Genomic DNA, 17,803 nt, shown 5'->3' with positions numbered 1-17,803 from the left:
GATCCAGGTGTGCTTGTACATCAGTCACTGAAAGTAAGCATGCAGGTACAGCAGGCAGTGAAGAAAGTTAATGGCATGTTGGCCTTCATAACAAGGGGAATTGAGTATAAGAGCAAAGAGGTCCTTCTGCAGCTGTACAGGGCCCTGGTGAGACCACACCTAGAGTATTGTGTGCAGTTTTGGTCTCCAAATTTGAGGAAGGACATTCTTGCTATTGAGGGAGTGCAGCGTAGGTTCACCAGGTTAATTCCTGGGATGGTGGGACTGTCATATGTTGAAAGATTGGAGCGACTGGGCTTGTATACACTGGAATTTAGAAGGATGAGAGGGGATCTGATTGAAATTAATAAGATTATTAAGGGATTGGACACGCTGGAGGCAGGAAGCATGTTCCCTCTGATGGGCGAGTCCAGAACCAGGGGCCACAGTTTAAGAATAAGGGGTAGGCCATTTAGAATAGAGTTGAGGAAAAACTTTTTCACCCAGAGAGTGGTGGATATGTGGAATGCTCTGCCCCAGAAAGCAGTGGAGGCCAAGTCTCTGGATGTTTTAAAGAAAGAGATGGATAGAGCTCTTAAAGATAGCGGAATCAAAGGTTATGGGGATAAGGCAGGAACTGGATACAGATTGTGGATGATCAGCCATGATCACACAGTGAATGGCGGTGCTGGCTCGAAGGGCTGAATGGCCTATTCCTGCCATTGTCTATTGAAAGTATGAACCCATATGTCAGAATTGGCCTGTTCCAATCCAAGGTTATCAATTTGCAAAGGTAGCTCAGCTATTCTCTCCCTACAGCCATGATCAAATGGCAGAGCAGACTTGATGGACCAAATGATCTTATTTCCAGTGCCAGCTGTTATTTCAGATTTTACACAAGTGCAGTGCTTTACATCTCCTGTTCCAGCAAGACTTCCTTTTTGTTCCCACGCTCTGTTTGCACTTACACCTCCTCAGTTCTGATTCAACAGCCTTCACAGTCCTTACTCATCCAGTATCTTCTGGTCTCCACCCTGCTCCCCAGAGATCCCTTTGTTCTCTCCACCCCCCTATTCGGTATGAAGACTCCAAACAGTCCCTTGTCCTGATGAAAACTTAAACTGAAACTTTAACTCTATTCCCTTCTCCATGGACGCTGCCTGCTGAGCATTTGCCATTTACAGTATATAAATGTATTTATTGCCTAATCAACTTCCTCCCACAAACAGTTGTTCTGATGGAAGGAAAAGGAAAAGGGAATAGCTGTCTTGGAGCAGCTGAATGACGTGTCTGGGACAGTCACTCTCTTGCTGGTTTATAAACAGAGAAGTAGAATTTATCAGACAATAACTTCAGTTTGTTTAAAGCCCAAACTGCCATCTCAAAGAGTCAAAAACCATACATAAGGTTTAATGGAATACCTTTTTCTGAATAGCATCTTACAAATGGCCATAAGCTGACTGTTACAATAGAAAATATTGGTTACTTCATTCACTGTGAGAGAGCATTGGCCTCACGCTATATCAACTAGTATGAATTGTTAACACTGATCAGTGTAACTGACTCATACTGGTCAGTATAAGCACCAAATATAATGGTCCATATCCGTGGTTACAATGTACACACACATTCCCCCCCATTTCTTTTTTTTTTCTTTTTCAATCTTTTTATTAATTTCAAAATATAGAAACAAAACATAGCAATAATACAAATAGTAGGAGATATATTGTTACACTTAAAAAAGTAATTGCAAAACCAAATAGCGTAAATTAACAAAGCTCCCAATCATGTAGAACTAACAACGGATAATACAAAGCAAAAAAAAACTGGGAAAAAAAATCATGAAAAAGAAAAAAAAACAAACCCCATCCCCAAAGAAAAACAGAATTAATCAACTAAACTAAAAGACTTGGGCAAAACTAACAACTTAAAAATGGAAAAGAAGAAAACCTTAGTGTCGACGACTCCATTCCCCTCCAACAACAGTACAGAGAGATAAAACAAGTTTGGAAATGATCAACACCCTCATCTCTCTCTCACCCTCCCACCCTCTATGTATGATTACTATATTCACATATATCCAGTCTCTCTCTCTCCCTGTCCTTAGCATGCACGCGCACACACACACGCACACACACACGCACACGCGCACACACACACACACACACACACACACACACAGAATTTACAGAAACTGGAGGTAGGAGTCTCTCTATCAACTTCTCTGTCTGTGAACTAACTCAGGAGTAGGTCTTTCTGCCAATTATTTCAGTTTTACAGATTCCACCGTGTATTCTAACTCATTTAAACTGAAAGCAGCAGTGGGTTCCCTGATTCATACAGTACATTGTCGGATCCTAGTTGATTTAAACAGGCCACAAGCATTCAGACTCTTCATTCATACATTTTACCTTCCTGCCTCTGTTCACTCACCGTGTGTGTGTTTCACGGATTTACACTGGCTTGTGGCTAAGCTATGCCTTGCCTTGATTTTCAAATTCCCATCATAGTTTTCAAATCCTCCTCTTGAACTTTGCTCCCACTGACCGCTCTGTGCATCTTCAGCATGTTGCTGGGGGATATTGTTGACTCTAACGTTTATTCCTCACTGAGTTATGAGACCATAAGAGATAGGAACAGAATTAGGCCATTTGGCCCATTGAGTCTGCTCTACCATTCCATCAAAGCTGAATTATTATCCCTCTCAACCCCATTCTCCTGCCTTCTCCCCACAACATAAGAACATAAGAAATAGGAGCAGGAGTCAGCTATCTGGCCCATCGACCCTGCTCTGCCATTCGATAAGATCATGGCTGATCTGGCCATGGACTCATCTCACCTATCTGCCTTTTCCCTATAACATCTACTATGCAAAAATCTATCCAACCTTGTCTTAAATATATTTACTGAAGTAGCCTCCACTGCTTCATTGGGCAGAGAATTCAACAGATTCACCACCCTCTGGGAAAAGCAGTTCCTCCTCATCTCCATCCTAAATCTACTCCCCTGAACCTTGAGGCTATGTTCCCTTGTTCTTATCTCACCTACCAGTGGAATCAACTTTCCTGCCTCTATCTTATCTATCCCTTTCATAATTTTATATGTTTCTATAAGATACCCTCTCATTCTTCTGAATTCCAGTGAGTACAATCCCAGGAGACTCAATCTCTCCTCATAGTCTAATCCCCTCATCTCTGGAATCAACCTGGTGAACCTCATCTGCACCACCTCGAAAGCAAATATATCCTTCCTCGAGTCAGGAGACCAGAAATGCACGCAGTACTCCAGGAGCGGCAACCTTTGATGCCCTTGCTAATTAAAAGCCTATCAAACTCCACTTTAAATTTACCTAATGACAGCCTCCACAGTTGTCTGTGGCTATAAATTTCACAAAGTCACCACCCTCTGCTTGATGAAATTCCTCATTTCTGTTCTAAATGGACATTGTTCTATTCTGAGGATGTGTCCTCTGGTCCTAGACTCTATAGGAAACATCCTCTCCACATCGATTCTACCCTGGCTTTTCAATATTCCACAGGTCCCCCCCCCACCCCGATTCTTCTAAACTCCAGTGAGTACAGGCCCAGTGCCATCAAACACTCTTCACACTGTACGTTAACCCTTTCATTCCTGGGATGATTCTTGTGAACCTCCTCTGGACCCTCTCCCACGCTAGCACATCCTTTCTTAGTTAAATAAAACTGTTCACAGTACAAAAAGTGCATTCTGACCAAATCCTTATAAAGCCTCAGCATTACGGAAAGACACAATTTGGAAACAGCCCATCAGTCACCCATTTACACTAATCCTACATTAATTCCATTTTATTATATTCTCCCCTCATCCCCATCAACTCATCGCAGACATTAACCCTCACCTCCCATGGTAGGGCCAATATACAGTGGCCAATTAGCCTCCCAAAGCCTCGTCTTCAGGATGTGGGAGGAAATTGGAGCACCTGGAGGAAACCTATGCGGTCACTGGGAGAACATGCAAACTCCACACGGAAAGGACCCGGAGGTCAGGATCGAACCTGGGTCTCTAGCACTGTGAGAAGACAATAGTCCATTAGCTGAGCCACTGTGCTGTCCCAACGACTGCTCCATCTAGCTTTAGACTTAAGCTTCCCAATTTGTAAATGCGCTCTTGGAAAAGGTCAAGACTCCTACGAGTTTTATAGCATTACCCTGCTCTCAGTAAAGGTCTCTCCTCACCTCACCAGTCCTTCTCATTTGGAAGATGAGCGAAAGGCACTGGTTTATTATCAATAAATTTTGCAATAATTGTAAAGCAAATCATTGAAATGTTACCCAGATGTCAGCTTTTCCTTGGTTGCGTTTACATTTCTCGGCCAGGGAATTCAGTTCCACTGTGGTCTCAGAGATCAGCTCCACTGTTTTGTCCTTGATGACAATGTGCATGACGCGGCCCTTGTTGATGTGGGCATCGAAGGTGCTGTTCCAGGGGGGGTACATGGTGGGCTTCTTCTGCATGAAGATCTGACCCTTCTCTGTGGAGAGATTTATACACATTAAGAGTGAGCAAGGTGTCAGGTGCACAACCCAGGTAGGGGACTAACTACAGTCTTTAAACCAGAGGAACGTTTAAGGAAGATTTATGAGACAAATTTTATTCACACAGTTTTTTGGCTTATTGTAGTCTCATGGAGTCGTACAGAATGGAAACAGGTCCTTTGGCCTGACTGGTCTTCATGATGACTAAGATTCCCATCGTTGGCAGCATGGTAGCATAACGCTCAGCATAATCCTTTATAGCACCAGTGATCCGGGTTTGTTTTTGCTGCCTGTCTGTAAAGAGTTTGTTCATTTTCCCTGTGACTGCATGGGTTTCCTTCAGATACTCTTGTTTCCTCCCCCAAAGACATACGAGTTAGTAGGTTAGTTGGTCACATGGATGTAATTGAATGACAAGGACTCATTGGGCTGGAAGGGTCTGGTACTGTGCTGTATCTCTAAAATAAAAAAAAACATCTAAACTAGTCCCATTTGCCTGCATTTGGCTCACATCCCTCTAAACCTGTCCTATCCATGTACCCATCCATGTGCTTTTGAAGTGCTGTTAGTGTATCTACCTTAACCGTGTCCTCTGGCAGCTGATTCTATATACAGACCACCCTCTGGGTCAAAAAGTCACCCCCCCGCCCCAACCACGTTCCTATTAAATCTCTCCCTCTCCTCACTCTGTCCTCTAGTTCTTGATTCCCGAAACCTGGAAAAAAAGACTGAGTGCACTCACTCCACCCATGTCCCACATGATTTTATAGACTTCTATAATACCATCCCACATTCTCCCACGCTCCAATAATGTCCCAACCTGCCCAACCTTCTCCCACTCTCCTATGAATAACGTCCCAACCTGCACAACCCTCTCCCACTCTCCAATGAATAACGTCCCAACCTGCACAACCTTTCCCCACGCTCCAATGAATAACGTTCCAACTTGTTCAACCTTCCCCCACGCTCCAATGAATAATATCCCAATCTGCTCAAGCTTCTCCCACGCTCCAATGAATAATATCCCAATCTGCTCAACCTTCCCCCACGCTCCAATGAATAATATCCCAATCTGCTCAACCTTCCCCCACGCTCCAATGAATAATATCCCAATCTGCTCAACCTTCCCCCACGCTCCAATGAATAATATCCCAATCTGCTCAACCTTCCCCCATGCTCCAATGAATATCCCAATCTGCTCAACCTTCCCCCACGCTCCAATGAATAACGTTCCAACTTGTTCAACCTTCTCCCACGCTCCAATGAATAATATCCCACCTGCTCAACCTTCCCCCACGCTCCAATGAATAACGTTCCAACTTGTTCAACCTTCTCCCACGCTCCAATGAATAATATCCCACCTGCTCAACCTTCTCCCACTCTCCAATGAATAACATCCCAACCTGCCCAACCTTCTCCCACTCTCCAATGAATAACATCCCAACCTGCCCAACCTTCTCCCACTCTCCAATGAATAACATCCCAACCTGCTCAACCTTCCCCCACGCTCCAATGAATAACGTCCCAACCTGCTCAACCTTCTCCCACTCTACAATGAATAATGTCCCACCTCCTCAACCTTCTCCCACGCTCCAATAAATAACCATAAGACCATAAGACAAAGCAGCAGAAGTCGGCTATTTGGTCCATCGAGCTTGCTCCGCCATTTTATCATTGCTGATCCATTCTCCCATTTAGTCCCACTCCCCTGCCTTCTCACCATAACCTTTGATGCCCTGGCTACTCAGATACCTATCAATCTCTGCCTTAAGTACACCCAATGACTTGGCCTCCACTGCTGCCCGTGGCAATAAATTCCATAGATTCACCACCCTCTGGCTAAAAAAAATTCTTCGTATTTCTGTTCTGAATGGGCGCCCTTCAATCCTGTAGTCATGCCCTCTCATACTAGATTCCCCCATCATGGGAAACAACTTTGCCACATCCACTCTGTCCATGCCTTTCAACATTCGAAATGTTTCTCTGAGGTCCCCCCTCATTCTTCTAAACTCCAATGAATATAGTCCAAGAGCAGACAAATGTTCCTCATATGTTAACCCTCTCATTCCCGGAATTATTCTAGTGAATCTTCCCTGTACCCTCTTCAACATCAGCACATCCTTTCTTAAATAAAGAGACCAAAACTGCCCACGGTACTCCAAGTGAGGTCTTACCAGCGCCTTATAGAGCCTCAACATCACATCCCTGCTCCTATACTCTATTCCTCTAGAAATGAATGCCAACATTGCATTCACCTTCTTCACCACCGACTCAACCTGGAGGTTAACCTTAAGGGTATCCTGCACGAGGACTCCCAAGGCCTGTTGCATCTCAGAAATTTGAATTCTCTCCCCATTTAAATAATAGTCTGCCCATTTATTTCTTCTGCCAAAGTGCATATTTACTCACCAGTTGTGGGCTTTGTTAATTGGCGGCTGTTCGTGAGGTTGTCTGCACTTTACACCACTTACAAAGAGGGACAGGAGGAATGCTTTTCTCACATTTGAATAGTTCTTCACAGGAGAATGTGCAATTTGAGAATGACAAAATGCTGTTTGGAACTCAAAGAGGAACACACACAAAATGCCAGAGGAACTCAGCAGTTCAGGTAGTAGTTATGGAGGGGAATAAACAGTCGATATTTCGGACTGAGACTTTTCATCAGGAGACCCTTCACTGAGGCTTGTAACTCAAAATGGGTGGTACTTGATGATGGATGTGCCAATCTTTCAATAACAATTACAACAATTTATTCAGAGTACCCCATAGCATTGAGAGCCCAGTTATGCTGTCAGCTATACTGGCAAGGTCACAAGTCTGTCATCAGGCTTCCATAATTGACACTCTTTCAAGCTCTTCCTCAAAAGGAGTGAGTAGATGAACATAGGAAAAGATTTCCTCTTCAACTTCACCAATGATGTTGAGGTCGAGAGGGCTGACGCCTTCATGTTCCTAGGAGTAAACTTCACCAATTGCCTGTTCTGGTCCCACCACATTGATGCCACAGCCAAGAAAGCTCACCAGCACCTCTACTTCCTCAGGAGGCTAAAGAAATTTGGCATGACCCTGTAGACCCTTAGCAATTTTTATTGATGTATCACCCTCTCTGGACGCATCATGACCTGGTATAACCACTCTGCTCGTGACTGCAAGAAACTGCAGTGGACACAACTCAGCGCATCGCAGAAACCTGCCTTCCCTCCGTGGACTCTGTCTATGCTTTTGTAAAACGACCAACATAATCAAAGCCACACACACACACACACACACACACACACACACACACACACACAGCAGGGCCAAAACATCGACTGTACTTTTTCTCCCCCATAGATGCTGCCTGACCTGCTGAGTTCCTCCAGCATTTTGTATGTGTGCTCGGATTTCCAACATCTGCAGGTTTTTTTTCTCTTGCTTGAACATAATCAAAGACCTCACCCACCCTGGATATTCCCTCTCTCCTCTCACGTTGATCAGTAGATACAAAAGTTTGAAAGCACTTACCAGCAGGCTCATGGACAGCTTCTGCCCCCTGCGTTACTGGCTTATCAAAATGAACAGGAAGGCTCTGGGCAGTGTTTCAGTACAGAGTGACCCAACAGTACAAATACATGGTCTTGCTGTTTTCAGACTCATACCACTGTGGAAAAAGCTCCCCTTTAGATCCTTTATAAGCCTCCTACTCCTCAACAAATCTTTGCCTCTTTCATTAGATACTCCTACCATGAGAACTAGCATTTTACTATCTACCCCATCCATCCCCTTTATAGTTGTCTATACTTCCATCAGATCACTCTTCAGTCTCTTGCATTCCAGGGAAACATACCTCGCCTACCTGGTCCTTTTAAAAAAAAAACTAAACGGCTCCGATTCAAGCAACATGCTGGTAAATCTCCTCTCTATTCTCTCCAGCGCCATAGGAGCAAAAAGATAGTGTAGCAGTTAGTGTAAAGCTTTACAGCACCAGCGATCGCCGGTCAGGCTTCGATTCTCGCCGCTGCCTCTGAAGAAATTTATATGAGTTCCTAATGACTGCGTTGGGTTCCCCCGGGGGCTCCTGTTTCCTCCCGCACTCCAAAGACGTATGGTTAGTGTGAGGGTTAATGAGTTGTGGGCATACTATTATGACACTGACATTGGAAGTGAGGTGACACTTGCTGGCTGCCCCCAGCACTTCTTTAGACTGTGCTGGTCTTTTGACGCAAAACCGTGCACTGGATCAGCACGGTGGCGTAGGAGTTAGTGCAAAGCTTTACAGCACCAGTGAGGGGTGTACCAAATAAACAGGCCACTGAGTGTTGACTTGAAAGCATTTTGGAACCAAGATCAAGTGGGCAGAGCTGGGAGATAGCAGCAGGTAAGTGATAAAATGCAGGCAGACAGAGCCTCCATTTGGCCGAATCAGCATACAGGAGGGAGACTGAAAATCTGGCTGTGTGTTACCACAGCAACAACCTCTCACTCAATGTCAGCAAGACCAAGGAGCCTTCAGGAGAAGGAAACCAGAGGTCTATAAGCCAGTCCTCATTGGAGGTGTATCAGAGATGGAGCTGGTCAGCAGCTTTAAATTCCTTGGGTGTTATCATTTCAGAGGACACGTCCTGAGCTCAGCATACAAATGCAATTACGAAAGAAGCACAGTAGCACCTTTACTTCCTTAGGAGAATTGGCATGACATCTAAAACTTTGACAAACTTCTATAGATGTATAAAGGAGAGTATATTGACTGGCTACATCACAGCCAGGTATGGAAACGCCAATACCCTTGAATAGAAAGTCCTACAAAAAGTAACGGATATAGTCCATTCCATCATGGGTAAAGTCCTCCCCATCACGGATTACATCTGCAGGAGAGCAGCATCCATTATCAGGGACTCCCATCACCCAGGCCATGATCTATTCACGCTGCTGCCATCCAGAAAAAGATACAGCAGCCTCAGGGCTCACACCACCAGGTTCTGGAAGAGTTATTACCCCTCGACCATCAGGCTCTTGAAGCAAGGGGGATAACTTCACCCAACTTTACTTGCCCCATCATTGAAATGGTCCCACAACTGATGGGCCCGCTTTCAAGGACTTTCATCTCATGATCTTAATACTTATTGCTTATTTATTTTTTATTATTATTATTATTATTTGTATTTGCAGAGTTTGTTGTCTTTTGCACACTGGTTGAATGCCCATGTTGGTGCAGTCTTTCACTGATTCTGTTATGGTTATTATTCTATTATGGATTTATTGAGTATGCCCGCAAGAAAATGAATCTCAGGGTTGTAAATGGTGACTTTGATAATAAATTTATTTTGAGCTTTGAACAAAAAGGTACTTCACCATTAATATTGTCCTGGCTGCCCTAGATACTTAGGGGAACTGGCAGGATGGAGTTTCCTCGGAAGTTGGACAAGAGGATGTGGTTTGTGAGAGACTAATTATAGGAACTGCTGATTTTTTTTTTCCAAATGAATTGGCTGTCATTTTCAGACTGTGTGGAGGGGATGGTGAATGGGTGGGGCAAGAAGCATGTGGGAGAAATGTGTTTTCAGCAAACTTTCATCCATACAAGTGTCGCAATTAGGCTGTAAGTCTTGGTGCTTAATTCACCAAAACTGAAAAAAAATTCACTAAATAACGATGGAATATTTTCTGCACTGGTTTAATGGCCCAGAGATTAATTCCTGGGGCACTTGCACTGAATACCCTAATTAGTTACATCAGTACCATCTACATTTTTGCTGAAATACATGAATTTTAGAAGCATGGATGGTTTTGTTACTAAACAGAAGGAAACTTTTGGGCAAACATGGAAATAAAACCTCAGATTGTGTGAAATCTAAAGTAAAAGCCATACTGCCTTCAACCTGAAATGTTATCTCCATTTCCCTTTCCCTGTTTTAGATTAGCTCACTACTCTACTCTCTCATACACATGACAGTGTGGCCAGACACAGCTCAAGCACCACCTATAAATTTGCTGACGACATCACTGCTCTTGGCAGAATCTCATATGGTAGCAAGGGGGTGTACAGCAGCAAATCAGATCGTCTAAACTTCATTAGGAGTTTGGGGAGATTTGGTATGTCCCTAAATCTCCACAGATGTACTGCGGGGAACATCCTGACTGACTGCCTGGTATGGTGATGCCAATGCACAGCTGCAGAGTGTTGTAGACTCAACCACTCCATCACGGGCACAACCCTCCCCACTCCATCATGGGCACAATCCTCCCCTCCAAGGACGACTGTGAAGATCATGATTTTTGATTTCTCAAGTGCCTTCAATACCATACAGCCCTCATTGCTGGAGGAGAAGCTCCGTTCAATGCAGGCTGGCACTTCCACTGTACCCTGGATAATGGACTTCCTGTCTTGACAGACCACAGTTTATACGGCTTCAGAGCTGTGTGTCAGACATTGCTATAAGCTGCACTGGCCCCACAGGGGACTGTACTGGCTCCCTTCCTACTTGCCCTGTATACTTCGGAGTTCTGAGTCATGTATTCTGCAGAAATTCTCTGATGACTCAGCAATAGTTGGGTGTATAAAGAGAGGATGGGAGGATGAATACAGGGCCCTGGTGGAGGACTTTGCCAAATGGCGCAAGCTGAACCATCCGCAGGTCAGCATCAGTAAGACAAAGGAGATGGTGATGGACTTTAGGAAGATTAAGCCTGCACTGCTCACTGTTACTGCTGATGGTGAGGATGTGGATGCGATGTGGACCTACAAGCACCTGTGGGTGCAGCTGGACGACAGAATTGAGTGGAGCACCAACACAGAGGCTGTGCAGAAGAAGGGCCAGAGTTGCCTCTACTTCCTGAGGAGACTGAAGCCCTTTGGAGTATACAGGCCTCTCCTTCACCTGTTGTGCCAGTCTGTTGTCGCCAGTATGATCTTCTATGCAGAGGTATGCTTTGGTAATGGTATCAACACGGGTGATGCCAACAGGCTCAAAAAACTGATTAGAAAGGCTGGCTCTGGTACAGGAGTCAAACTGGACACTCTGGAGGCTGTGGTAGAACAAAGGACTCTAGCGCAAGATTCTGGCAGTTCTGGACAATGTTTCTCACCCTCTGCATGCCACCTTGGCTGAACAGAGGATCACTTTTAGTAACAGACTAAGACAACTTTATTGTTCCACAGAGTGCGATACGGGGATACGAGGTCATTCTTACCCTCAGCCGTTAGGCTCTATAATGAGTCGACCTATAGGCTGGAATGTTAGACCGTTGAAATAACTTATTTTTAATTCTTTCTTACTTCTCTTCTAATATTTGTATAACTGTGCACTTACAATGCAACTGTGATATGTAATTTCCTTTGGGATCAATAAGTTATCTATCTTTAAAAGGTGATAGCTCAGGAGGTCAGCATCCATCATCAAGGACTCTCACCATCTGGGAGATGCCCTCTGCTCATTACTCTCATCAGAGACGAGGGTACAGGAGAATAGTGTCTTCCCCTCCGCCATCAGCATTCTGATCTGTCCATGAACTCAAACGTGTGTATTTCTCTTTAGCACCATTTATTGTAACTTACAGCAATTTTTTAAAAATTTCTTGTACTGTTGAGGCCCACCTTTGGTCAGGGTTGAGTATGGATATTGTACCCTGGCTGTCTATGTAATGTACAATATGGAGAGCAGGCTGTTGCTCGTGCAACAGGATCCCCCTCTCCTCGCAGGAACGGCAGAGCCCAACACAGTTTGGCACCTGTGGTGTTGCAGGAGTTGCCACTCAGCGTAGGACTGCCTTCAGGACTCCAGCTTCAGATTTTTCCCTTGGGCTTTACTCCCGAAGCCTTCCCCGTGAGTGGGTATAGCTGAGAGGCAGCAGAGGTTTGAGATCAAGATTTTTCTTTCTCCTAGACGAGCTGTCAAACACGGCTGATGAACCGCACCCGCCTGAAGTTACTGGTTTTAAGGCACCAGTAACCCACCTTTGCCCCTTTTCCTATTAGTAGAAACAGCTCCACTGGGCTTAGTAACAAAGCCACACACGAAGGCAAGGAGCTGGACTTGGTTGTCAGAGGCTATTTGAGACTCAAGACATTGGGAGCATTTAATAGGAAGAGGGAGCTTATCCCCACCACCACCCCCAGCTATACCAACCTCAAAGAGCCTCTTGCACTTTACAGCTACCACAAAACAACAAATAACTTACATCAGAGATAATGAACCTGATTCTGAGCTTCTGGGCTAACGTGGTGTTCTGTTTTTGCACACTGATATCTAATAATTTATTAACTCAATAAAATAGCACATTTAGATAACAAGAGAAAATCTGCATATGCTGGAAATCCAAGCAACACCCATAAAATGCTGGAGGATCTCAGCGGGCCTGGCAGCACCTGTGGAAAAGAATACAATCGACGTTTCGGGCTGAGACGCTTCAGCAGGACTAGAGAGAAAAAAAATGAGGAGTAGATTTAAAAGGTGGGAGGAGAGGAGAGAAACACAAGGTGTTCAGCGAAACTGCGGCGGGGGGGTGAAGTAAAGAGCTGGGAAGTTGATTGGTGAGAGATACACGACTGGGGAAGGGAGAATCTAATAGGAGAGGACAGAAGGCCATGAAAGAAAGAAGAGAGGGAGGAGCACCAGAGGGAGGTGATGGGCAGGCAAGGAGGTAAGGTAAGAGAGGGAAAAAGGGATGGGGAATGGTGAAGGAGGGGAGGCATTACAATCAGAAAACTCCTGCTTTGCAGTGAATTCAAGACTTCACTGTATCAAGAACGCCCCATCTCAAATTAATATGCCATCAGTTCAACCTTAAACTTACACACAGTGGCCATTTTATGAGGTATCTCCCATACCTAATAAAGGGATCACTGAGTGTATGTCTGTGGTCTTCTATGCTGTAGTCCATCCACTTCAAGGCTCAACGTGTTGTTCATTCAGAGTTGCTCTTCCGCACACCACTGTTGTTACACTTGATTATTTGAATCGATTGTCACCTTCCTGTCAGCTTGAATCAATCTGATTATTCTCCCCTGAACTCTCTCAGTAACAAGGCACTCCCCCACCCCCCACAGAAATGTCACTCACTGGATGTTTTTTGTTTTTCACACAGTCCTCTGTAAACCCTAGGGTTTGTTCTGAGTGAAAATCCTAAGGGTTCAGCAGTTTCTGAGATACTCAAACCACCACGTCCGGCACCAACCAGTCCACAGTCAAAGTCACTCCGTTCACACTTCTTCCCCCAATCTGATATTTGGTATAAACAACAAATTAACCCCTCGAGCATGCTTGCACGTTGTTATGCACAGAGTTCCTGCCACATGACTGGCTGATTAGATATTTGCATTAACAAAGTGTACCTAATAAAGTGACCCCTATGTGTATGTCAATAAAGAAAAGTACATAATTGAAAACAGGTATAATAAAAATGATATAGAATATCTTGTACAACTGCAGCATAACACCTTAATTCTTATACTCAACGCCCCAACTGATGAAAGCTAGCATGTCTTCTTCACCACATTTGATGTAACTTTCCAGTTAACGAATACATTGAAGATGGAGATTGACAGAGGTTTCAATATTAAAGGGAATCAAAGGATATGGGGTTTGTGAAGGAGAGTGACGCAGTGGTGATAATTATTAGCCATAGTCTTATTGAAGTTTTGAATTTTCACAGGTGCTGCATGACCAACTCCTGTTTCTAGATCCTATACTCCTACAGGTTAAATGCCTCAAAGAACAGACTTTGCTGTGTGGCTTATCGAAAAAAATAACAAACACCCACTGAAAGGTGAACAGTTCAGCTCCAAACATGAACCGAAGTAAAATCACAGAGATGCAGGAAGGGTGAATATTTCATAGGAGATGATGGCAGTTTTGGTTATCACATGCTGTGTGACTTATTACGTTACTTACAGCTTCCTAATGAGAAATTTATTTATTTATTTTTTATACATACTATTCTTGCATAGTATCAATGCTTTTGAAAGAATATAAATTATTGTATTTTTGGCAAAATCTTTGGAATAATTGATGCTGAGATGTATCCCAGGATGCGCTGGGACACATCATCAGTGAATTAAGCTGGGGTCATCAGGTGTTTCAGGTCTTTCAACAGCAGACCCCCTCACCCAGGTGACCCAGGTGATCGCACCTGTTGACCCATAGCCATCTGGAGTCATGCTCAGCAGCCTCTGCGATTGTTCTGATGGCTCTTCTCTTTACAGCCCAGCTCCAGCCAAGGAGAGAGTAGGCTCTACAGCAACCACTACACCCCACCTCTAGAAGCTCCACCCGTCTCTGGAACTGCACTACCAGCCCCTGATATTAGGCCTTCTTACACTCTAACGCCTCCTCAATCCAGTCTTCCCAAGACACTGTTAGCTCTACCATGACTACCTGCTTTGAGGTTTCTGACAGAATGGCCATGTCAGGCCTCAGTAATGAAGATGCAATAAAGACAGACATCTTATTTTGTTTGCAAAGTATAATCTTTCCGAAAGGAAAGAAGTGTTTACTTTGACGGAGGCCTCCCCTCCATGCACTTCCTTTGCCTCGAGAAAATATACAGCATAACGAGACCATAAGACATAGAGGCAGAATTAGGCCATTCAGCCCATCAAGTCTGCTCCGCCATTCGATCATGATTGATTTATTTTTCCTCTCAACCTTATTCTCCCTGTAACCCTTGATGCCCTTATTAAGAATCTATCATACTCCACTTTAAAACTACACTACGTTAGCTCCCACAGCCATCTATGGTAATGAATTCCAGAGATACAACAACCTCTGGGTAAAGAAATTCCTCATCTCCGTTCTAAATGGACGGCTTTGTACTCTGAAGCTGTATCTCCCTTCTACTATTGGAAAAATCCTCTCTATGTCCAGTCTATCTAGCTTTACAATATTCAGTAGATTTCAAATGAACTCCCCCCTCATTCTTCTAAACTCCAGCAAGTACAGACTCAGAGGCATCAAACACTCCTCATATGTTAACCTCGTCATTCCTGGGATCATTCTCGTGAATCTCCTCTGGACTCTCTCCAATGCCAGCAAATGCTTAGATATGGGGCTTAAAGCTGCTCACAATACTCCAAGTGCAGTCTGACCAATGCCTGATAAAGCTTCAGCATCACATCCTTGCTCTTGTATTCTAGTCCTCTCAAAATGAATGCTAAACGTTCCTTTACTAATGACTCAACCTGCAAGTTAACCTTTAGAGAATCTTACACTAAATTTGCTCCCCATTTAGAAAATACTCTACGGCTTCATTTCTTCTTTCAAAGTGCATGACCATATATTTCCCTACACCATATTCCATCTGCCACTTATTTATCCATTCTCCAAATCCTTCTGCAGACTCCCTGCTTCCCCATTGCCAACTGTCTTTGTACTATCCACAAACTTGTCCACAAAGCCATCAATTCCATTACCCAGATTATTAACATAATGTGAAAAGTAGCGGACCCAGCACACAGCCGTGGGGAACATCACTAGTCGCTGGTAGCCAACCAAACCTCCCACTCCGGACATTCTCTCTTCTACCTCCTTTCATCAGGCAGAAGACACAAAAGCTTGAGTTCTCAGAGCACCAGGCTCAAGATGAACTTCAATCTCACTGTTATCAGTGACTTGAATGAACCTCTAGTACGATGAAGGCGAACATTCAATATCTCTCTCTCTCTCTCTCTACCTTGACATGGCCTTGTACCCTATTGTCTACCTACACTTCATTCTGCATTCTGTTATTGTTTTTTTTTTGTGTTACCTCGATATACTGTTGCTTTGAGATGATGAGCCTGGATGGCACGCCAAAACAGAGCTTTTCAGTCTACAGCAGTACATGTGACAATAATAAAACAATTTCCAGGTCACTTTGCCAAGTGTGGTCCTGTAGGATTCCAGGAACAATCCCATCGTGGAGAAAATAATGGGTCCAAAGAGGTTGCCATGGCAACTGATTGGGCAGGGACACTTTGAGGATCTCCACTGGTGCAAACATGGCAGCTGGCGTTTAGAAGTGGCCTCTGATAAGAAAGAGTGCTTTTTCTGTGGCTATTTTAAGCAAGGTACCAAGAGTGGGGATTCCACGAATTTCATAGATACCCATTTCAGTGCTTAATTTTTATTTGTTTATTTTATTTCGAGATAGAGCACTGTAACGGGCCTTTCTGGCCCAATGAGCCTGAGCTGCCCAATTACACCCATTGTGGCCAGTTACAGTATCGTAGTTGTTAGCACAACAGTTCACGATTTCTGCAATCACAATTCAATTCTGCCTCTGTGAGTAAGGAGTTTGTACAGTATGTTCTGGGTTAGTTTCCTCCCACAGACCAAAGACATATGGGTTAGGGTTAGTAAACTGCAGGCATGCAATGCTAGCACTGGAAGCACGGCCATACCTGTGGGCTACCCCCAGCACGTCCTCAAAATGTGTTTGCTGTTGACGCAAACGATGCACTTCACTGTACACTTGGTGGCCACTTAATTAGGTACTAGGGTGGAACCCAGTCTGGTCTTCTGCTGCTGCAGCCCATCCACCTCAATGTTCGGCGTGTTGTGCATCTAGAGATGCTCTTCTGCACACCACTGTTGGTTACTTGAGTTACTGTTGCCTTCCTGTCAGCTTGAACCAGTCTGACCATTCTCCTCTCACCTCTCTCGTTAACAAGGCTTTTCCCCCACAGATCTCAGCGTATGTTTCAATGTTTCAATGTACATGTGATAAATAAAGATAATCTTTATCTTTGACTAACTTATTAACTCGTACGTCTTTGTGCAAGGAAACTGAAGCACCCAGAGGAAACCCACGGGGTCACGGGGAGAATGAACAAAGATGGCGGCGGGATTTGAACCTGTGTCACTCACGCTGTAATAGGATTAAGCCCTCTGCTATGCTACCATGCCACTGCGTTTGAAAACAACTGCGTGGTGATGATTCAGTGTGAGTGGAGGAAAGGAGATTCCTACCCGTGTCCACTGTTTCTTTCACAATCACTGCACAGTAAGGGTTCTGGATGTCTTCTGCCGGCTGTGGGGGTCCGATGTCAAAACTGGAGAAACCGATGCGGAGGAAGGGAGACATTTCAGCGATCTTCACCGTCAGACCTTGTGAATGAACAAGAAGAGGAACACTTAGAACATAGAAAAGGGAACAGTATTGCATAGGACAGGACATTCAGTCCACAACATCTGTGCTGACCATGATATCAAATCAAACTAATCTCTTCTGCCTGCAAGTGATCCATATCCCTTGATTCCCTGCGTATTCATGGGTCAGCCAAAAAGCTTCTTAAACATCACTGCTGTGTCTGCTTCGATCACTGTTTGGACTAGCAAATGAGACAGCGACATCTT

General features: G+C 44.3%; 1 protein-coding gene across 1 annotated transcript in view; it reads right to left on the bottom strand.

The window, feature by feature from the left end:
- Window positions 1–17,803, bottom strand: part of prkcq (protein kinase C, theta) — a 127,351-nt gene that overhangs the window by 56,235 nt on the left and 53,313 nt on the right. The window contains exons 2-3 of the mRNA XM_063072161.1: window positions 17,417–17,554; window positions 4,290–4,489 (exon numbers count right to left, since the gene is read on the bottom strand). Of these exons, the coding sequence (XP_062928231.1) occupies window positions 4,290–4,489; window positions 17,417–17,531 (315 nt within the window). The 5' untranslated portion in view covers window positions 17,532–17,554. The remainder of the gene's footprint in view (window positions 1–4,289; window positions 4,490–17,416; window positions 17,555–17,803) is intronic.

Source organism: Mobula hypostoma, chromosome 20 (assembly GCF_963921235.1).
Source record: "Mobula hypostoma chromosome 20, sMobHyp1.1, whole genome shotgun sequence".
In the NCBI taxonomy this organism is placed as follows: domain Eukaryota; kingdom Metazoa; phylum Chordata; class Chondrichthyes; order Myliobatiformes; family Myliobatidae; genus Mobula; species Mobula hypostoma.
The sequence above is the reverse complement of the archived record's forward strand: the minus strand, read 5'-3'. Positions and strand labels throughout refer to the sequence as shown.